General features: G+C 42.5%; 3 protein-coding genes across 3 annotated transcripts; 1 reads left to right on the plus strand and 2 right to left on the minus strand.

Annotated features, from left to right (window-relative positions):
- The first annotated feature begins 607 nt into the window (after window positions 1–607).
- On the plus strand, window positions 608–14,504 carry LOC128716299 (multidrug resistance-associated protein 1). Its single transcript, XM_053811220.1, is given in 13 exon segments — window positions 608–637; window positions 895–1,188; window positions 1,264–2,421; window positions 2,488–2,625; window positions 3,424–3,570; window positions 4,062–4,146; window positions 4,220–5,256; window positions 5,325–5,532; window positions 8,043–8,266; window positions 12,882–13,099; window positions 13,286–14,007; window positions 14,076–14,242; window positions 14,313–14,504. Coding segments are annotated over 13 exon segments (4,620 nt in total).
- Window positions 14,505–17,059: 2,555 nt separating this feature from the next.
- Window positions 17,060–18,511, minus strand: LOC128711488 (COP9 signalosome complex subunit 4). Its single transcript, XM_053806366.1, has 4 exons — window positions 18,349–18,511; window positions 18,014–18,269; window positions 17,268–17,944; window positions 17,060–17,193 (listed from the first exon to the last, which is right to left on the minus strand). Exons 1-4 carry the CDS (start codon window positions 18,509–18,511, stop codon window positions 17,060–17,062), a joined length of 1,230 nt encoding a protein of 409 aa, XP_053662341.1.
- Window positions 18,512–19,689: 1,178 nt separating this feature from the next.
- On the minus strand, window positions 19,690–20,821 carry LOC128713462 (voltage-dependent anion-selective channel-like). The gene is made up of 4 exons (XM_053808322.1): window positions 20,502–20,821; window positions 20,142–20,369; window positions 19,859–20,067; window positions 19,690–19,781 (listed from the first exon to the last, which is right to left on the minus strand). The coding sequence occupies exons 1-4, from the start codon at window positions 20,819–20,821 to the stop codon at window positions 19,690–19,692; spliced, it is 849 nt and encodes a 282-aa protein (XP_053664297.1).
- Window positions 20,822–23,047: the final 2,226 nt, after the last annotated feature.

Raw genomic sequence — 23,047 nt, forward strand, 5'->3', positions numbered from 1 at the left:
TTTAATCAATATTCTTCACCAAACGAAACCTTGCGCTCGTAGGAAAACAAACTTTCTGCACTTGCTTTCTGGTACTGAAGTTGTTTGGAGAAATGTCAAAATTGCAGGGACGCTCAACCGCTCCCAAACGTACTGCGGGACAGTGTAAAATTGATTTAGGACAAAAATAATATGCTGCACTCTCAACTCAAATGGCATTCTCTCAACTATCCATACTCGTTTGTATTATTTGTTTATTTAAAAGTAAGAACCCAAACTAATCAATAGTCAGTGCAGTAGGTAAGTTTTGAAATATTTAACTTGGGGAATAAAATTATCAACGATCGCAGAGGAATTAATTCTTCTTTTGACCCCGTCCCCATCCTAGTATGCACGGTGGGCAATCCACAGGCAATTAAAATTCCTTTACATTTTCTCTATTGGATATAAATTAATTTACCATGGCTTATTTTGTATTACCTAGTTATTAAAATAGAATTTTAGAATTTTATGTTTATTTCTCACCCTAATTTAGCTAACATTCATCGTCAAGACCGTCTAACCATTCAACCTAACCTCAACCTTCTGTGCACCGGTGCGTTTCGTCGGAAAAATGGAGACTCATCCGATGGATGATTTTTGTGGCTCTCGGTTTTGGGTAAGTATTTCACAGAAAAAGAAACAAAGGCGGCAAGAGTGTTACATTCAACGATGGCGTAAGCGTTTGTGAAGTATATGACGTTAAAGTAAATGCATGGAAATCGTTGAAAATAGCCTTAAAATGAGTTCAATTATGTGATGGAATAACGGAAGAAGAGAAGACGAATTCGCTAGAAGACACACATTCTGTGAAACCGGTTTGTTTACATCATAACGTCAACGATTGCTAATGCGCTGCTCTTCTTCCGGCAACAGGACTTAAATCTCACCTGGTACACGGATGATCCAGATCTGACGCCATGCTTCCAGCAAACTGTGCTCGTGTGGGCACCGTGTGCATTTCTGTGGCTGTTTTCCTTACTAGAACTGTTTTACCTGCGAAAAAGCGCCGACAAAGATGTACCGTGGAGCATCGTTAACGTATCGAAGCTGCTGATCATCGTTTCGCTGATCGTGCTTACTGTTGTTGATCTCGTCAAGGCAATCTCAACAGATGGTATAACGGCACCAGTGTACTACTATACACCGGTGATAAAACTAGCAACCTTCGTAAGTGGTCTTCGCACAAAGGGTTAGCTATGATCGTGGAATAGCTTTAGTAATTAAAATCTTTAATTATTTTAGATATTTGCCGGAGTGCTCGTGTACCTTAACAAGCACTATGGTATGCAAACCTCAGGGCTATTGTTCATGTTCTGGTTCCTCTTGGCGGTCTGCAGCATTCCACGAACCCGCACCGAAATCAGAGCACACGAAGCACGGACACTCGAAGATACATGGGCCGAATATCAGTTCATCAGCTTTTTGATCTTCTTTTCCCTCACATGCCTTATGTTCTTTCTAAATTTCTTCATCGACAAACCGCCACGCCAATCAAAGTACGAAATCACCGACAAGGATTGCCCCGAACTATCTGCCAGCTTTCCGTCACGAATCTTCTTCGCCTGGTTCGATAGGTTGGCCTGGGTTGGATTCAGAAAACCGCTGGAAGTGGAAGATCTCTGGCATATGAAACCCGAAGACTCCTCCAAAGAGGTGTCACCGGCATTCCTTCATCATTGGAATAAAACGCTCGAAAAGACGTATCAGACACGGGAAACCAGCAATGACGTCACGTTCAAAAAGTTGGGCAATACGGCCAGTGTAGATTTTCGCACCACGAAATCGAAAAACATAGCTTCTATTCTGCCGGCATTGATTAAAACATTCGGCGGTACCTTCCTGTTTGGATCGTTCCTGAAGCTAGGCCAAGATCTTCTGACGTTCGCTTCGCCACAAATTCTAAAGCTGATTATCGATTTCGTAAGCGGCGATGAACCGATGTGGAAGGGACTGATGTATGCCATTACACTGTTTGTGGTTGCTGGTACGCAAACCCTGCTGCTGGGCCAGTACTTCAATCGGATGTTTTTTGTCGGACTTCGTATTCGTACGGCGTTGATTAGTGCTATTTATCGCAAGGCGCTCATCATCTCTAACAGTGCGCGGAAAGCTTCGACAGTGGGTGAAATTGTGAATCTGATGGCCGTCGATGCACAGCGCTTCATGGATCTAACCACGTACATCAACATGATCTGGAGTGCTCCACTGCAGATCGGACTGGCGCTGTACTTTTTGTGGCAAATATTGGGTCCATCCGTGCTAGCCGGGTTGGCAGTGATGATCATCCTCATCCCGGTGAACGGTGTGATCGCCAACATGATCAAAACGCTCCAGATCAAACAAATGAAAAACAAGGACGAGCGTGTTAAGCTAATGAACGAGGTGTTGAGTGGAATTAAGGTGAGCAAAAGCAAATGATAAAGCAATCGATCGTTTTAACAAAATTATTTTATTTCCATTTTGTAGGTACTTAAATTGTACGCTTGGGAACCGAGCTTCGAACAGCAGATACTTAAAATTCGTGACAAGGAGGTGAAAGTGCTGAAATCGGCCGCATATCTTAACGCTGGAACATCGTTTATCTGGTCTTGCGCACCCTTTTTGGTAATGTATCGTAGTTTCATTTACAGTGACTCATAATGATGCTGCGCGTACCCTGATCGTGACCGTGCTATTGTAAATTAGCAAATGAAATCCAAAATTGAACGTTCCATCCTTTCCAAGGTTTCGATAATTTCCTTCGCTACGTACGTCCTTTCCGACGATTCCCATGTTCTGACACCGGTGAAGGCATTCGTATGCCTTACGCTGTTCGATATACTACGAATGCCACTCGTCCTGCTACCTGTGCTAATCGTTTATGCCATACAGGTAACAACGTTAACGATGATTCACCCCGAGTCCCGGTGTTCGGTGTGCAGTTGAACATTTCTCTGTGCTTTCGTAGACTGTTTCTAATGATTTCATGATATTGTGGCAGGCCTGTGAGCGAAAGAATGCAAATAACCACCACTAAACACAACCAGTAGTTCTATTTGGATCATTCGATTCGTTCATCAAACTATGTTTCACTACACCTTCCCAAAGCGTGTGTGTGTGTGTCATTTCGGTTCTTCTACGGCACATGATCAACAGTGTGCAGCATCGGTGTTCTCACCTCAGCAACTGTTAAATAATGAATATCGTTTGTTCTGTTTTCTTTCTTTTATTTTTCCTTCTCTTTTCATGCATAAAACATAACATACAATTTTTACATTCGGCGGCAATATCTTCACGTATAACTTTTTAAACCAAATATCTAACATTTTTTTTGTCGGATTCGAACAACATTTTCCACCGCCTCAACAAACAAAAAAACTCACACAAATGGTCAAACGCACCAATAACCCATACCTCATGCAGGTGTCGTTGGTCACCTTTGCCACTTATGTGCTGGTGGATGAGAATAATGTATTGAATGCAAGCACAGCTTTCGTTTCACTTTCGCTTTTCAACATTCTACGGTTTCCCTTGTCAATGTTGCCCATGCTCATCTCAAATATGGTGCAAGTAAGTAACAGATTGTTAAAATAACTTAGATTTTCTAGTGAGCTAAATTTATTCTAATATTTGAAGTAGTATATCTATCTGGAAACCTATATATGAAGTTAATAATCTTACCAAATACTGCATAACAAATAACAACAACTAAGTCAAAAAGTAGTTACTGCTTTATATGTTCGTATTTGATTAGTTTGCTTTTTGAAATTTAATTCTAATTTAAATACATAAGCATCAAATTTACTATTCAGATGTTTCTACTTGTATTGAAATTTTCAGTTGTCTAATTTCACACGTCTAAATTTTAAATTAAACAAAAATGATGTAATAGCTGTACAGTTTCTTGCGCTGAATGTTTTTGCACGTGTATCAGCACTTTTTTCTTGATAAATCCAATATTTTACTGTTCTAAATATTTGTGTATTACACATAATTGATAAATGTTTGAAATGTTTGAAATGAAAAGATTCAACCTACTTGTTTTCAATGTTTGTCTCTAGACCAGCGTTTCTGTGAAACGTATCAACACTTTCCTGAATCAGGAAGAACTCGACCCAGACAACGTACAGCACGACGAAAAGGAATGTAAGTATCCAGCAAAAGTAAGCGTGGTCAGGTACGAATTCGTATTAAATTACAATTCATTTTATTTTCACAGCTTCTCCACTGCTGATAGAAAATGGTGTGTTCTCTTGGGGCGGTGAAGAAACTACCCTGAAGAACATTAATGTACGAGTAGAGAAGAATCAGATTGTAGCCGTTGTCGGTACGGTCGGGTCTGGCAAGAGCTCACTGCTCTCAGCGTTCCTCGGTGAGATGGATAAAATATCCGGTCGTGTCAACACGCTCGGTCGCATTGCGTACGTCAGCCAACAGGCGTGGATTCAAAATGCCACCCTCAAGGACAACATTATCTTCGGCAAACCGATGGACCTCAGGCGGTACAATCGCGTCATTGAAGCGTGTGCCTTGAAGCCGGACATTGAAATGCTTCCCGGTGGTGATATGACGGAAATTGGCGAGAAGGGCATTAACTTATCCGGCGGTCAGAAGCAGCGTGTTTCTCTTGCCCGTGCGGTTTACAACGATGCCGATGTGTACTTCTTGGATGATCCGCTCAGCGCAGTAGATTCGCACGTTGGAAAGCATATTTTCGAGCAGGTGATCGGTCCTACAGGGTTGCTGTCGAAGAAAACTCGCGTACTAGTAACGCACGGTATCACGTACCTGCCAAACACGGACAAAATTTACGTACTGCGAGAGGGCGAAATTTCGGAAAGTGGTACCTATCAGGAGCTGATGGATAAGAAGGGATCGTTTGCCGAATTCCTTATTCAGCATCTGCAGGAGGTGAGTGAGGAGGAAGAGGACTTGGATGAGATCAAGCAACAATTAGAGAACAGTGTAGGTGGAGAGGAACTGCTCAATCAACTGAAGCGCACCAACAGCAAACGATCGCGAAGTGAAAGTACCTCCGAAACGGGGTAAGTTGTAGTAGCAATTGTAAATTACAGTCTAGATACGATAATTTAAATGGGTTTCTTCGAATTTAATTTTCACAGCTCCGTGAAAGATATATCGCGTCAAAATTCCACAACGGATAGTAACACAAGCTTACGCCGCCGTACATCGGAAAAGGTTCCAGAGGTGACGAAAACGAAACTGATCGAGCAGGAAAAATCGGAAACTGGAAGCGTAATTACTTTACTTACACCATTTCGTTACGTAATATCATAGTTATAATGTATTTTTGTTTGTTTTAGGTTAAATGGGATGTGTACAAACATTATCTTAAAAGCATTGGCCTAACGCTCTCGGTAGCAACCGTGATATTGAACATGGTCTTTCAAGGATTCTCGATCGGTTCCAACCTCTGGTTATCGCGCTGGTCTACGGACGAAGCGGCCGAAAATGATACCAGCGTAAGGGATATGTATCTCGGTGTTTACGGTGCATTTGGTGCTGGCCAAGGTATGAAAGCTCAATAGTTATCCCTTTCAGCCCAACATGATTTACTTGTTCCCAAATGTATACACATACACAGTGAGACCCCCTTTTACTTCAAGAAACTCCACAAATCGCACATAAACGTTATACATATGTGCCGAGTTATGACTCATCGTATTTTTGTGTCAACTATGTTTCGACGAAACACTACAATTTATAGCAAAATTATGTTTATTTCTAATCAATATGGATGATACACATTAGGCATGACTTCTATCCTATTGTTTCTTTACTAGTACACTTTGCTATTCCCTTCAACTAACTCTTCTTATAATGATTTTCATTTGGTTTTGTTCATTAATATTCTGATTGTAATTCATAGGCTAACGATAAAAAAATATTAGATTTTTAACTTTTTTCGTGGCTCATACTGTTCACACAATTGCCACGAAATAAGTTAATTGTCTATTAACATTGTTTTTTTACTTACACTACACACTCTGTATAGTTTTGTTCCTGTTGGTTTTTGTTTTCTTTTGTTTTCTTTCCTACCTTACAATAATCTACTAATTTCTTCCAAACTACTAATTCACTCTCCAGTGCTGGCAAACTTTATCGCTTCTCTAACGTTCGCACTTGGCGCACTGTATGCGGCCAAAACGATGCACGAACTGCTGGTGCAGTACGTGCTCCGTTGGCCGATGTCCCTGTTTGATACCACCCCGTTGGGCCGTGTGCTGAACCGGTTCTCCAAAGACGTCGACACGGTGGACAATACGTTGCCGCAGCTGGTTCGCTCGTTCCTTGCCCAGTTTTTTGCGGTAATAAATTTATAGTTTAAGGTCTCGTTAATCGTGCCAATGATCGCTTACGGGTTCCGCGTTGCTTCTTCCGTTCAATATCGCGTTTAAGGAAATTTAAATATCTTTGTCTAAAGTAAAATTTAATTCTCTTCTTCAATTACTTAAAGATAAATTATTACAATTGCAAAAAAACGATATTAAGAAAATACAATAGACTTGTCATCAATAGAAGTCTTTAGATTCCAGCACAATTGAATGTTTTTTCGACTGTTAATAGATCCAGCAAAAGCGCTTCATTTTACCATGAGATGATTTATCTCCCTGCACCTTTTTTACACTATCCTATTTTCCATTATTACTTATTTTAATGAACTTTAATGATTATTTTTTCTTCTGTTGATTTATCAACACTAACACTTCAAACGTAGAATCCTATTCCATGTAGACATTTTAACATGCATGCAAAACTTTTATTTATTCTTCAATACTAACTCAATTTAACTTTGGTCTAAATGGACAAATCGTTCAACCCATGGAAACAAGTGACTGCGAATCGCAACCGCGTATTCCTATATTGTCTTTTTCACGCCTTGATTCTTAACGTTCACGTATAAAATTCATTTCCTTTATCACGCATAAAACCTGCCCTCCCCTCCAAAAAAAGTGATGGCAAGTTTTGCCAGTTCGCTATCGTTTGCATTGGGAGCACTGGCCGCCGCCAGGGAGATGCATGTGCTACTGTTACGGTACGTCTTGCACTGGCCGATGGAGCTGTTCGATACGACCCCGCTCGGACGGGTGTTGAACCGTTTCTCGAAGGACGTTGACGTGCTCGACAACACGCTGCCGCAGGTTCTACGATCCTGTCTCATGATGTTGTTTGTGGTAAATGATTTAAAAAAAAAACATTTCCTTAAGATACTTCCGTGATCTCCTTCCATGATCAGATAATGTTCGTTATGTTTGTTTTGTTTCAAGTACCACACAATCTAGAAAGTGCATGTAGCTAAACCATTTTAGTTTAATAGACAAATGAAGTGCATTGTGTGCTAGGAAACATTGTAGGCGTATTTCACATGCTAGACGAATCGTGATCAGTGAGCGAAGGCTTTTTTATGTTAGATGCGCAGATACATAACTTAACAAGATATATGATGTTTCAGAGACATTTGTTTAAGCGTATTTACAAAAATATTCTACGCCTGTTAACGGTCATTCGGCAGCAGCATATTGTTGTTAACGTTGCTTATGTTCTTACTGAAAGGCAACATTTCTTTTGTGTTTGTTTGATTTTTCGATTGTTTCTCTGTTTTTTTTTCTATGTTTCTCTACTGATACGCATGAAGCTATCCCTGTTGTGCATGCTTTACGTGAAATTGTTTCTTTTCTATCTCTCAATTTTATTTCTTTCTGTCTAAGTGTGTATCATATGTGTGTTAAAAAACAAATAACTTACAAAAATTACATCCTTCCAAATGCGTAAGCCATCTTAGTCCATTTTCATTTCAGTTTCCCTGTTTGTGATGTGTGCATTTTACGCTGTTTTTCTTTCGTTTTCCCCTTTGCTCGAGCCACGGTGCCGGTCGCTCCTTTCGGTTGTGAATGTTTTTGTTTTTCTAATTGATTACTCGTTTTTCTGTGCATCTTTTTTGTGTGTTTGTTTTTTCTTCTTTCTTGTGCTGTTAACGAATCTCGACCGATCACGCATGCACTGTCCCACGCCCCCTTCAGTGTTAAGCACCTTCCTTTCGACGCTGTTCCTTTACGTTGGCGCACTGGAAGCGTCCCGGACGCTGCACAAGACGCTGCTACGGCGCATACTGCAAGCACCGTTAACGTCCTTTTTCGACATCACGCCCGTCGGGCGGGTGCTGAATCGGTTCAGCAAGGACATTGACACGACGGATTCCGATCTGCCGGCGACCCTGCGCGCCTGGAGTGCCTGCTTTTTCGGGGTATCGTTTTCGTTACTGCTTCGGCTTACGTTAAGTTTGTTCGTTTTGCTACGTTGCGTTTCTGTTTTCCTCTCGCTTTATAATTTGTATTTGTATCTTTTCACTGTTGGTTTTGTAGAACAATTGTCGACACTAATCAGATCCGATCCATATGAAATGTACATCCTTCCTTTCTTTGGAACTAAGCGGAAATTTCCCCGGTGCTTTCTGGTGTACCTAACGCCATTTGCAATAACACGCACACAATCTCTGACACATTACACGGAACACGTATGGATAAAATCTCATGTCTCATGTGGGCCCTTTTTTACAGTAGAACGGCATCGTTCGTGTTTAACCCTATCCTAACTATTAAACCAATAGTTACCAAAATCTCCTCTCATTGGGGAAACCTTCTTTCCTTATGCATCGTACCCAACCCTGGAACGCTTTCGCCAGCAGTAACAAGTTGAACACTCACCCCCAACTATTTACCCCTAGATGTGTTCTGTTCTCTTCTTTACACCCGTCAGTACTAAGCTTGTACCTTAGCGTGCTAACACTAGTGATGGGCTCGATACAAGCGACGCTTATCCTTCACCGGCGGCTGCTCGAGGGCATCCTGCGGAGTGGTATGACGTTTTTCGATACCACACCGAGGGGCCGCATCATCGCACGCTTCTCCAACGATATCAATACGCTCGACTACAGCTTACCGATGAATATTAAAAACATCATCCCTACGGTGCTAAGGGTATGTGTTACGCGCCCAGCCGAGCCCATGGTTTTTCTTTTCGCATGCAGGTTTGGTTGTTTTTGTTTTTTTTGCTAGAACAGTTTTACTGAATTGGATAACTATTTTATCAAACGGCTCGACGCGTTTAACGATAGCAGTGTGATATATTTTGTGTGTTTTTGTGTTACGTTGTTGAGTTGCGCTAGTATCATCATGCAAACTATTTCTTTGTAGATTTCAAACTCTATTTAGATTTAACTGTCCAAATGCCGGAACACTGTTGTGACTTTGGCAATGTGAATAAGGTCGTTTTACATCCTTTACATCATAAACAACAGGATCGCAAAGAAGATCACTTTGGAAATACTGAAGTATTCAAATGTCTAGATGGATTTATACCTTTAAGAGTTTGGAATTTGGTAGGAATAGAAACATTTTCCGTAAACATAGGATGCGGATTTTCTTTCTGACCTTGCAAATTTATGTTATCATATCAGCAAGTCGTTACAAATAGAAGGAGCAGCTGATAGCGGTAAACGCTTTAACACAACAGGAATCTATAGCAAATCCCATCGATATCCTACCATAGCCATAATTGTCTTTTATCTATTTTATCAGGTTACGTGTTAAAATTAAGTCCAGTAAATCAATTGTGGCAGCCATTAGAGGACAGAAGTACAAGGTAGAACGGTAACGCTGATACGATCTAAGTCTAAAAATATTATCCTACATGATAATTATGGAAACAAAGTTCCTACATTGCTCTGAAAATCAAGCAATGTGTATCAATATACACTATGAATCTCGAGTACCTTTGTATGGTGAAGCCGTTTCTCAGCACTCCGAGATCAATTTATTCTTCTTCTTTATTGGCACAACAACCTCAAGAGGTCTAAGGCCTGTCACTTCTCTGGTCCGGTCCGTTCGTGGGAAGACCGGCGCGACTACCATCATGCAACCGGGCCCGATATCAATTTAGTATAGCGAAGCTTATTTTGGCCAATAGTGACCGGAAGTTAAAACCCTTAAGAATTCATCCAATCTGTTCCTGAGTTCTTATGGATGCGATCGCGAACTGGTCACAAATGTTGGAGCATGTGGATCTTCCACTAGAATATCTGTATGTCTTCTTGGGATGTCCATTAGAATATGTTAGTTATACGAAAGTTAGCATGTTTCTCTCTTAATTTTTCGTACATTGTTTGCCTGCATTATGTTGTGTACTGGGAGATTCGCTATTCAAACTCATTATCAAATTGTATGTGGAGAAGTTTAGTGACTATAGTGTGTCAGTGTGTCCACATCCTATTTCTTTAAATTTTGAACGTTCATTTTTTTCGTTTATGGGAACAAAGCTGTACAGATACAGTTTAAATAGTACACGTTTACATGTTACAACACACATTTCCAGCATGCGGGGTCGTTGTTATGGCTCACTCCATTATGTGCAGAACATATTGAAATTGATTTAAACGCGCCAACAGTTGTGAAAGATCTCGTTTGTGATCAAGCAGATGTAGAACACGCCCCGGTATCACCTTTATGCTTTCAGGTTTGGCCCGCGTTGCCTTCGACGTAACACTATTTCTTGGTTGTTGGGCGGCGGCCGTTCGGGTGCACGAGCTGCTCCTTAGCAATGTGTTGCATCTACCGATGGCATTTTTCGACACGACCCCAACCGGGCGTATATTGCAACGTTTTTCTAAAGATGTGGACGTACTGGACGTTAAGCTACCGGGGCTTCTGCTTGATTGGATTATTTGTGCAATTGAGGTAACACGACGTGGATGGTATTCTGCTTCACGAGCCGTATATTAAGTGTACTAGGTAGTTGTACAGCTATTTGGTCGACATATTTGACACAAGCTTTGCTTTGGCGAAAGCAGTTAGATATACGCATATGATCATTGTTATGGATATGTATATAGATTTACATTTTGTAGGGATGCGTTGAGCTTTTGCACACCGTCACAGGTTTTTTGCCATTGTCATAATAGTGCTTCAACGACGGAAGAGCTTAATTGAACAAGGAGTAAAGCTTATATCCGTAAATGTGATATGTTACCATTTAAGGCCTAGTCTATGGGGTTCTGAACAATGTTATCAAATAAGAGCTGTCGGAATAGGTTTGTTGCTAGTACGCTTTTCTTTATTGTACCTACAACATCATCGATTGATTAATGGACGCATTTATTCATTCATGCCTTTACGTGACTCATTTGGTTTGTGTTTCCAGCGATTTTTTCATCCGTTTGCGATTTGCCACCACAGTTCGGTACGTTGCGCGCGGCAAACCGAATGCATGCGATACTGCTGCGGACCGTCATGCGGCTACCGCTTGCCTTTTTCGACATCACTCCCACCGGGCGCATCCTCAGTCGATTTTCTAAGGATATCGACGTCATGGATAATGATCTTCCCGATACTGTAATAACGATATGTTATTTATTTTACGAGGTAACATGGTGCATGATTTCGCTTTGTTTTTGCAATGTGATGTATCCATCATGCACTGTTACACTTCAGCGAAAAGCAGTTTAATTTAATCCCATCTTTTTTTTTCTGTAAAAAAGTAACTGTTCTGTTTGTCCAGTGTATGAGATATCCTTTTGGGAAACGATTCGTTCGATTATGGGAAAGCCTCTGTGCAGACAATAGGACAACAACCGTTCTTATTTCTGTGGTGCAAACAAAACATTGGAGTATTATACATTTGGACGTAAAAATTAAACCTATAATCGAAGAGTTGAGGGGAGTTTAAGCTTTTGTGGACATGCTTACACACAATGCCCATTCGATAACTACATAAATCATTCCTAACTCGGTCCCACTCTTTCACGCGGTCTATCTCTTTCCCCACCTCACTACATGTTACCCGTTTGGTTTTATGTTTCTAGCATTCTTGTCATTCTTTTGCGACTTATCGCCCCAACTCGGTACGTGGCGTGCCGCAAAGCAACTGCATGCCACGCTGCTGCAGGCGGTGCTACGGTTACCGATTGGCTTTTTCGACATCACCCCGACCGGGCGCATTCTGGGCCGGTTCTCCAAGGATGTCGATATTCTGGATAACACGCTCCCCATTACTGTCAGTGAGCTAAACTATTGCTTCTTTGAGGTAACGTTGTTGGATGGCTCTGTTTCTTTGCTCAATATCGCTTCCGTTGCTACATTTCTACTTTCCACTAATTGTACCATTAAGTTTTTCGTTCATTGTTTTGAGCATACATTTACCTTTTTGTTCCTTGTCCTCCTCCTTGGTTATGTATTTACTTTGTCTTTCTGTTCCAGTCGCTAGATTAAAAGTTATTATATAAGAAGGTAATATAAAGGGGAAAACTTGCATGTCAGAGAGTATCAAGAGTTATTGTACAACACATGTTGTGCAGAATTTAACTTCAAAGTTTAATGGAAATAATAATTATGTTTAATAAAATTAAGCGACAAACTCAACGGGATGGTTGAAGGTCAAACATAATTCAAGACAATTTCTCAAACGAAAACCCATTTTAGCGTGTATTGAACTGCTTCTCAACCACTGTAGATAAACAATCAGACGCTTCGTGTGTATCTTGTTCATGTACAATGCTTTTTTTTTCATTAAACGCTCGTTTTACATTGTCTGCTAACTGCTCGCCGAAACGTTACGATTAAAGAATATTTTTGTCTAAGCCATTTATTATGCGCATGAATCTTTTAGTGCTTTAGAATATAATAATGCTTGCCTAGTAGATAATAAACCACTGTACTATTAGCGTTAACAGTGAAATGTAGTTTGCTGAAGAGGAGACAATATTTACGTAGCGGTAGTGTGAATGCGACACGATTAACTGCACTAATTCACGGTGAGTTACTAACCGTTCTCGTTCTATTTTAACCAACATACGCACATACGTAAAGGTGGTTGCCACGTTGGTAGTGATCTGCATTTCGACGCCAATCTTTGCGGCTGTCATCGTACCGATCGGCATCCTGTACTACGCCGTGCAGCGCTTTTATGTGGCCACATCGCGACAGCTGAAACGTTTGGAGTCGGTGTCACGATCACCGATCTATTCGCACTTTGGCGAAACCATCCAGGGTGTGCAGACGATCCGGGCCTACAGTGTGCAGGATAGGTAAGTATTAATGCTTTAGCTAAGGTGGGAATGGTGTGTCCTTCAGATGTAGTTGTTTGTGTCAGCAATTATTATTGCAACCTTATGCTATAATAATTGGACTGAAAGACACATAGTATAATACCGCGTAATTGAAAACACCGTATGCAAATCAACGTACTACGTACGCTTACCTTTCGCTTTTAGATTCATCACGGAATCGGATGAAAAGGTTGACTCGAATCAACTGTGCTACTGTCCAAGTATCATCGCAAACCGCTGGCTTGCCGTACGGCTCGAGATGGTTGGCAACTTGATCATTTTGTTCGCCGCGCTGTTCGCCGTACTCGGGCGAGAAACGATGAACGCCGGTCTGGTCGGTTTGTCCGTATCGTACGCGCTGCAGATCACGCAAACGCTCAACTGGCTCGTGCGCATGACATCTGACGTGGAAACGAACATTGTCGCCGTGGAGCGTATCAAGGAGTACGGTGAAACGAAACAGGAAGCGGCCTGGGAACTTCCAAACAGCACGCTGCCTCGCGATTGGCCCGAACAGGGTATGGTTGAGTTCCGCGATTTCCAGGTACGGTATCGCGAGGGTCTCGATCTGGTGCTGCGCGGTATCTCGTTTACGGTCAATGGTGGCGAAAAAGTCGGCATCGTCGGTCGTACCGGTGCGGGAAAATCCAGCCTTACGCTGGCGCTGTTCCGCATCATTGAGTCGGCCGGCGGTTCGATCGTTATCGATGGACAGGACATTTCGCAGCTTGGTCTGCATTCGCTTCGTTCGCGGTTAACCATTATCCCGCAAGATCCGGTTCTGTTCTCCGGTACACTGCGCATCAATCTCGATCCGTTCAATGCACACTCGGACGATGACATCTGGAAGGCGTTGGAACATGCCCATCTGAAATCGTTCGTTAAAGGTACGTAAATACTATCGAGAAGATAAAATTCAGTCGAATCTTTTGTAAAACTCCGACTTGTGCTTCAGGCTTAACCGCTGGAATCAACCATGAAGTTACGGAAGGTGGCGAGAATCTGTCCGTCGGCCAGCGACAACTCATCTGCTTGGCTCGTGCCCTGCTGCGTAAGACCAAGGTGCTCATTCTGGACGAAGCAACGGCTGCCGTGGATCTCGAAACAGATGATCTGATTCAGGTGGGAATGTTTTGCTACTTTGTTGGCTGAAGAATGAACCTGCTTATTGAACGGATTATGCCTTCCACAGCGCACCATTCGCACGGAGTTTAAGGACTGCACCGTGCTGACCATCGCTCACCGGCTGAACACCATCATGGACTCGGACAAGGTTATCGTGCTTGACAAGGGCCAGATTGTGGAGTTTGCACCACCGTCCGAGTTGTTGCAGTTGAAGAATTCCGCCTTCTACAGTATGGCCAAGGATGCTGGTTTGGTGTAAGGATTGAAACTAACATTAAGTTCTGGTACACATTTCATTTCATTTAACAACACCACACACACACAACAACGGTGTGTGAAAAAGTGCGTGCATGTTTAAGGTTTAACTTGTTTCTTTTTTCGTTTGAGTTTTCTGTTTTCTTTTGACATTCCACATGCCAAACATTCAAAGTGTTGGTGCGTGCATGTGGTTTACATGAGAGTTTAATGCATTTTTGTTTATTTTGTTTAGTTTCTTCTTCGTCTTTTTTGTTTAGTTAATTAAATTAAAGATACTTCTATTGAGCAATTCGTTTGTCTTGTTGCGATAAGTTGCATCACTAATCCTTGCTAGTTGATTTATGTATTGTACTTATGTTTTCTTTTTTGTTTGCTTTGCGTTTCTCGTACGACGAGAATTCCGACGAAACAACACATTCTACACTCATAGCTACTTAAAAGGAAAGCAAAAAAGCCTTGCACGTTTTGCATTTACCGTAATATGTTCGTATATACTTACCATTAATTAACATTGTTTGTGCTGGATGATGTTTACTTAAAAAAAAAACAACCTGAAAAACTTACAAAATGCCAACCAATAGAATACATACTCATGTACTTACTACGGGATTGCGGGTAAGCGCGAATTGTAATGTTCCAGTATTTTGAAAACAAATAAAATAATTCCCAACTCACTACTTAAGTGAGTGCTGCTGACACAACATCACACATTTAACTATAAAGCAGCTAACGTTAGCAGACAAAATGGTCTTGAGTAAAACAGCTGGTTTACTCCCCCCTAACAGAGGGGCATAGAGGCATTCATTAACAGGAAAACAGTGTGTGTAACTTTATGTACTAAACGGGGTTTTGCTGCAGAGCGTATAGTGTATATGTGTTCAATGAATTGGCAGATTTCGATATTCTTAACCGGATAATATATTGAGGGCTGAGAGTCTATTTTAGTTTAAGCGCTGCATACTATTTTTTTAATCACTCAAAACAAAAGGAGAAGATAATAGCAACAACAAAAAAAAAATTGCAGGTTTAGGATTATATAGTTGAAAGTATAAGAACCAATAATGATAATCGGAACTAACAGCTGGTACAAAGATGAAAAGTGACAAACAAACTTAAGCAGAAGAGAATGTATTATGTGTTCTTTAGAAACCATTACCAACAGAAACCAACAAACCACCAATAGCCATAACAATGAAACTACACCGCCGGACATTTCTCCCCTTAAAAATGGGTGTATTACAAGGTTTACGATACTCTTTGCTACACATTGCCGTTGTATAGGGTAGTGTTTTCCATGAAGCGTGGGGATTATCATTAGTTCATCCTGCAACTTTGGTATGTGAAATTGCAAATACCGTGTACCCCAGTTAGTTACCAGGTGACTGTAACAAAAAGGTTAACGAAACCACACCAGGATAACACACAATAGCAATAGAACTTCGCCGGGGAACACTGGAGAAGAACTAAAAACGAACTTATGTCTACTTTTGATGTAAGTGTATTTGTACTAAACGTTCTGCAATGCAAAAACATAATTCGCTCAAAAGTGCCTTTAATGTGTCAGCTGTGTGGTGTACTATTATAAACTAAAAAAAAAAAAAAACAATTAACATTATGAAATATGATGCATAGCAAACACTAATACTTAATTTACCTTTGATTAATTCTATGCTCGAGGCTCAGCTGTATGTCGCAACGTACTTCAATACTAATTCCTTTGTCCTTTAACCCGAAACCCATAAAAGTGGATGATTATCTCATGTGGTGCAAACAGTATATGGACGAGTAAATAAAGAATCTTACATTATATTGTTATTTTGAACGAAATAAGATTGACTCCATTTACGCTTCAGCACAACATCCACCCCATTACCATGTATCGAGCGATATAGATATGTTAACGAAAAAGATTTATGTTATTTGTTGGGGTCTGTTGTTCGTTAAAGAAGGAAGATTATCGGTCACCATCTTGAAACTACTCATCGGGTAAGCTCGTTACGTTTTCTTGTGTTTTGTGTCCCATTTTATAGATTTAGTATCATCCATTCCTCATATACCAGTCGGGAGAACATCTATTTTTGAAAGTAAGTTCCGTGCAAATCATATTTTACATATGTTGTACCTTTGTTTAAATAATTCGCTCAATATCGTTTTCTATTTTTTCTTCATTTCAGAAAATTCCACTAGCATGGGTCCCGTCCTAGTTTCACATTTTTGCATTGATGGAAAGACTGGTTACAAAGGGAATTTTTGAGTTATTTTTGTTTGATTTTATATGATTCTTATTCAGGCTGTTGTAGAGTCTGTGGCGTGTGGTGTTATTTATTGCGAAAGAGTTTAATAAAAATAGTTTCTTACTTAGTTATTTGCTCATTTGTCCTACACTACAACCACTTTCCGGTATGGTGCAGGAATCTCCGAAACTTTCATCGTCCAAGTTTTTACGATCGAAGCAAACCATTGATTGAAATTAATTAATGACAAAAGGTTTATTTAGTTGCAATTTTCAATTACATCAATATCAGTACCCTCCTTTTGTGCGATTTAAACCCCAGTTCATGTGCACATTTCTTCCTCCATTATTTTGCTCATCCAGTCGGGTTCTGCTGCACCAATCTTCTCAATCAGTCCGTTCAGCTGATAGCACAATCCCTGAATCTGTTTGTCCCATTGTGGCAACACTTCACGAGCTAGAAAAAAAGAGAGAACAAGAAAAGGATAAAATACTGCACCATATGAGGATCATTTCCACCAGTTTGCTTACTTTCAAAGTGCACAACCCCATCGATCTGATCGATGTAACCGTTCATACGGCCCTCGGTAATCATTTGGCTTGCGATCCGTTCGGCTTTCGGTGGTGGAATCTCGAGCAGTGCACCGAGCTCTTCGAACGTGATATTGTTGTACAGCTTGCTGGCCGATAGGAGATTGTGTTCGAACACGGCCCGATCCAGTATGGAGGACCCGTCGAGTGTGCTTGCCTTCTGATGCAGCTGTAGCAGCGCCTCAAACTCCTGCAGCTCCGAACGGCGAATGATGCGATCGAGATACATTTTCTCCAGTATCGAGTAGGCCGGTAAGTGTTGGCAGCGTTCATCCTTGAACAGGGTTGCCAACATGCGCGACCGTTGCTGCCCGGCCGATGCTAGTACGGTGCAGATGAGTGCCTTCTTCAGTGCCGTCATACGTTCGCCTTCGTCAACGATCGTACGGTAGGAAAGTTCATTGTATCGCTGTGCGGCTTCGATAAACTTGCGGCGATAGTCAAGAACGCGCGCATAGCACACCTTGTACAGGATCTGCAGCATTTCGTCCTTCGTGTCGGCCTGCAAAATCGAGGCACGATTGATGAACGCTTCCGCCTGAACCGGATCTTCGTCCTCTAGATAGAGTCGCGCTATTTTCAGGTATGTTTCCAGCTTGTAGTCCAAAGGATAGGGTCTGGCAATGAAAAAAATGGACAAACATTACAGCGAAACTATCAGAGTAAAAGACAGACTGCAAGCTCACTTCTGGCCAGTTTCCAGCGGGATTCCGCCCAGTACGTTAGCCGCCTCCTTCCAGTTTTGATTACGTTCGTAGATCTGTGCCAAATGTTGCCGAATGCAAGCGACTTGCTCCTCGAACGAAATCACCCTCGGTTGCACCTTGTCCAGTGTGAAGTGGGCGACAGATTTCGAGATATCATCGGGCAGCTTGGTAAGGTGGGTGCTAACGTCGGATAGGAGCTGGCGCGAAATAACCAAGCTAACATGCTCGTTTAGAACTAACGGGGTGAAAAGCACATCAAATCAGTTAAACCTTATGGCCAGTAACAGAGAGAAAAAGAGAGCTTTCGTACTTACTAGCTTCGATAAACAGTTTCAAAGTATCGATCAGCTCGCTGCCGGTGTTGAGCAAACTCTGATCCAGCAACGAACGATATTTATCCACCTGCTCCTTATGTATGCCAGACGAATTGGTCAGTGCCACCAGCTGGGTGCGAAGAGCATTCACCGATATGGCCATAATTTTGATTCACCAAACCTTTACAGTGCTCCAGCGATTTTGTTGCGTGCCGTACAGGAAGAAAACAAGGGTTTTGTTTTGTTATTGCACACTTGTCGCATCTGTCAACACATTGCGCATCCCTTTGGGAACAGCGAACATAATGACGTTTGCTCAGCGGAAGGCAAATTTTAAATTCATATAATTCGTTAAAATCCCCCACCTAAAGTTCTGCACGAAGCGTTTGGTTTTATACACTGATTGCACCCCACGCATTTCATACACGATTGATTGAAGACTTTCTTTTTATCCATGCAACTATTTATTCATTCAATATGTCCAAAATTTCCACACTTCCGCCCAGTTTTCTTTGCTCCAGAAAATATATCCCTTCGGAAGAAAACTCACGCCGAGCGATAAGGATTGGCAAAGCATTAAAGCTGAGGAGGCATGCTGTAAATTGAATGTGAAAAAGAGAGGAGTTTTAGCTGTAGCCTGCATTTATTCAGCACTCTCTCTCCTCTCGTTCGTCAATCGACGTTTATTGGCTAGTCTAAACAGTAAATTACTTTATTCTTATTCTTTGAGTGTCTATTTCGGCAGCTTTGTTAGTGATGATACGTCATCAAGCTAACTGTGCATTGCAGTGTGTGTAATGTGCCTTTTTTCAGCCCGGGTTTGTTTGTAAATTGCAAGCCTTCGGAAACTATGACCAATTTTCTATGTTCACCCACAGGAGCCTTGGTAGATTTTGCGAATCGATTTCTGCACATTGCTGGGATTGAGAAGCGCATGGTTGCCATGGTTCTAATCGCATTAAACCAACACATCCTGATAGCGTTTCTCCGTGGAAGGATATCTCTATCCTCCTCCTTTCGTTGCCTGCTAGTGTTGCCTGGTTGCTGTTTTCGATGGTGCCATTCTCTTAAATAATGTGTGTTTTTTCTGTCAGTGTATTGTATAGGATTGGATGTCCAGCGGTTCTCAATTTATTTAAACTGTAGCATTAGTAGTAGATATATGTGGTAAGGATTCCCTCGATCGTTTAATATTTCTTAAAACACTTTGCAAACTACACCCAATGCAGCCCCACATTCAATTGTATCCGCAACACCTGGTTTTGCGCACGGGGCTTTAGAGGGGGGTGGAAAAGGGCGCAAGAACACAAAAACGGCACACACATTCGCGCGCGCGCTCGCTTAAGCCTCCAGCTCTAGAGCAACGCCAATCTTGTGGCCGCCAGCATTGAAGTTCTTGCCATCAACGAGCGTGGACAATGTCAGAGTAATACCTGCGGGGACAAGGAGAGAGTTCAGGTTAGGAGTTTCATGAGAGAGCGCAACTACCATCAGAGGACAGGACACTTACCATCACGGAGCTTCTGCTGGTAGCCGAGACCGATCTGGCTCTGGTTGTTGACCTTAGCACGAACGCAAGCATCCTTGTCCAAGTCGTACTTGGCGGCCATGCCAAACTTCGTGGCATTCGAGCCCGAGGCCCAGGACAGCTGCACGGCCGTTTCCAAACGATCGTTGCATCGCTGATAGATCAGACCACCGAACTCACGGCCATCGTTACTGTCAAATAGAGGTAACGGTAGATGGTTAAGAACGATCTCTTATTAAACACCTTCAAATATGCATTAACTTACACGTTGGTGTGCAGCACAAAGTCTCCGGCCGAGTAGCCGAGAGCGAAATTGTTAGCGGTGATTTTCGACTTCTGGGAGTCAAATGCAACCTGGTAACCGGCCAACCAGCCCTGGTAGTTAGCGACACCGGACGCATTGACCAGCGGTCCGCTCAGGTCAACGTTGAAGTCGGCATCGACACGAACACGGTCATGCGAATAAGCAGTCTTGAAGCGACCGGTTTTGCTTCTGTAGGACAAAGTGAAAAAGTTAGTACCACTACTACTACTGTCCCGTGGATGTTCGGCAGCGTATTGCGGTGGTTTGTGCCGGTATTTGTACGACAAGGCGTAACTGAATGATCGTAATCGTGGCACGTACCCGGTATGCGGCACAAACATGCCATCGAACGAAACCTTCAGCCCCTTGACCAGCTGGTTCTCGACCGACACCTCCGACGTGAGCGTGTTGTCTGTGTTCCATTTCTCCGAGAAGTTCAGACCGTATTCCTTCACTTTGTACTTGGTTTCCAGCGAACCGAACACCTTGCCGGTGTCCTGGTTCGAGTGGCCAGCCGTGCTAAACTCCACGCCCGAGTTGGTCTTGGTCTTCACATCCAGCTTCCACAGGCCGAAGTGGTAGCCTTTGTTGAAGACATCGCGGGCCTGTTTGCCGAGATCGGAGTACGATGGTGGGGCCATCTGTGGGGAAGGGACACAGTTAAACGAAAGGCGTTAGAAATATCCCAAAGTTAATCGTTGCATGTTGCCGAAGCATTAAATATCTGCATCTGTCCGCAACACGTGCACGGCCAACGATAGCAGACGCAAACGATTCGAGATCGTTTTGTTGTGTGTTGTTGATGGCGTGCCTTAGAATTATATTCAGAATTAGTTTTCTCTGGCTTCTTTTTCCGCGCTTGCATCGATACAAAGCGAAAAAAGAGCGCTGCACAGATGCCGGTAGGTGATTAGAGAGCTGCTGGCGATGATGTTGTTATTGACATCTAATCAAGTTAGCCTCCCTTCTGCATTGCTTAGTTTGCCCCCGCGCTAGAACAGATCAATCTTCGTCGTTGCCGGGGAGATGGCTACTGTGATGAATATTATTACCCAGAGCGTACAATGAACCTGCAGTACTTTTGTTCCTTCAGTATTCAAATAGAAAAAGGGTGTATTAATCTACCCATCGCACGTTATATCATCTACAAGCAGTGAAAGAAAACAACCCCATTATACAATCCCTGCAATCCTCGCAAAGATTGCAGAACCACTATCGGCTGTTGTTTACCAACCTTGCTCTGAAAATCGTTATTCAATATTTGTTTTATCAACGTCGTATATCAAAAGGAAGATCATTGCCGATCCTCCATCGCTCTGGCATTGTGTGCGCGCTTGGGGACACGGTCACAACAACTCACCGGATTTGGTGACGTAACCGAGACGAGCTCGCTCACAGCGCGTGGTCCGGGTCTGTCACTATGGTAGACAGACCATAGGTACCTCCTCACTGGTTTACTCTTTCTGTCCTGTGGAATCTCTCCCGCAGTATAGCCCAGCACGCATCGTGTCATTGCTCATTGCTCTCTTCGACTAAAGCCGGCATTTTTTTATCGTATGATGAAAATATCTTATCACACCCTGTCACTATATTGCACGGACACACAAACGCATCTTACGCAGGTTTGGAAGGTGTATGATAAATTAATTAACTGTCACGGCCATTCCATCAACATCGCGCGTTGCGCATCCCGTGATTGTGCGGTTTCTCCCGCCCCCCTTTAGGGAGTCGCACGGGAAAGTAATCTATTTGCGCACCAAAACCATGTACTGACGAGGCGTGTACTTGCGCTGGCCAATTTCATTCTAAACGCTTACATAAGCCTATTTTTTTAACGCTACAGAGGGAATACGGCATTACTGCTAGGTGTTTTTGGTGTCCAGCGTTCCGTGCTGGGCCACTTATTCCGCACGATCGGTGCGTACAGTTCACGATGAATCGAAAACGCAATGGAATCGACAAAAAGCTGACTCAGCTCGTCAAATACAATCCTCATCTAATTGATGGATAACCACTTATGAAAGTGTTTTGAATAATTCCAAGTTTCAGTATCTTTGGCAGAAGCGGGATATTTCCTTGGAAGCATTGCATGCACTGAAAAAGACTGCTGCTTCACGCACGTGAAATCAGCCATATTGATTTTTGTTTTTTTTTTTCCTTTTAGTTTCTTTTCATAGCCTACCAGGATAGCCCGTGCTACCTCGTCACAGCGTTAGCCAAAGTGAGAAGAAAAAGAAAATGATCCGATGCCCACATGGCGAGCGGCGTCCTATTGCCTGGCGTACCACAAAGCAGAAGCGAAAGCATACAGCAGCCACCCGAAACAATGGATTCTTATGAAATTTATCGATTGGTTATGTAATCTCAAACTGCACTAAATGCCGGCATGTGATCCTTCCTTCCAACCAAATGCGATCGCATGCTTGGTGTACGCCACAGACACAAAACGCAATTAGGAGAAACACTTCATGCGTCGACGAAGGCAGAACACACATTTCTAACGTTGGGTGAGGCTGGTTCATCATCATTTTCGGCTACCCCGGAAGATTATGTCGTGGCTCGCGGCCGCACTCTCTCTACACTTTTATCGACCACCCGGAATGGTGGCGATTTGCAGTCAAAAAAATCCCTAAAAAGAAGTCAACACGCTTGCTTCCGGATACTTACTTTTATGCACTGAGTGTTTTACTTCACGTTACAACACGGAAACACGAGAAAAATCGCCTTTTCTTGCACGGAAATTAGCGAAATGCCACGGAGAAATGGGCACGCACACGGGTCCGGGTCGAATTTTTTTCACGAGTGAGAAAAAAGCTAGGGATGGTCTTGAAAGCAGTTGGAACTATAGTTCCTTCAGTGCTCGTACC

Source organism: Anopheles marshallii, chromosome 3 (assembly GCF_943734725.1).
Source record: "Anopheles marshallii chromosome 3, idAnoMarsDA_429_01, whole genome shotgun sequence".
Taxonomy (NCBI): Eukaryota; Metazoa; Arthropoda; class Insecta; order Diptera; family Culicidae; genus Anopheles; species Anopheles marshallii.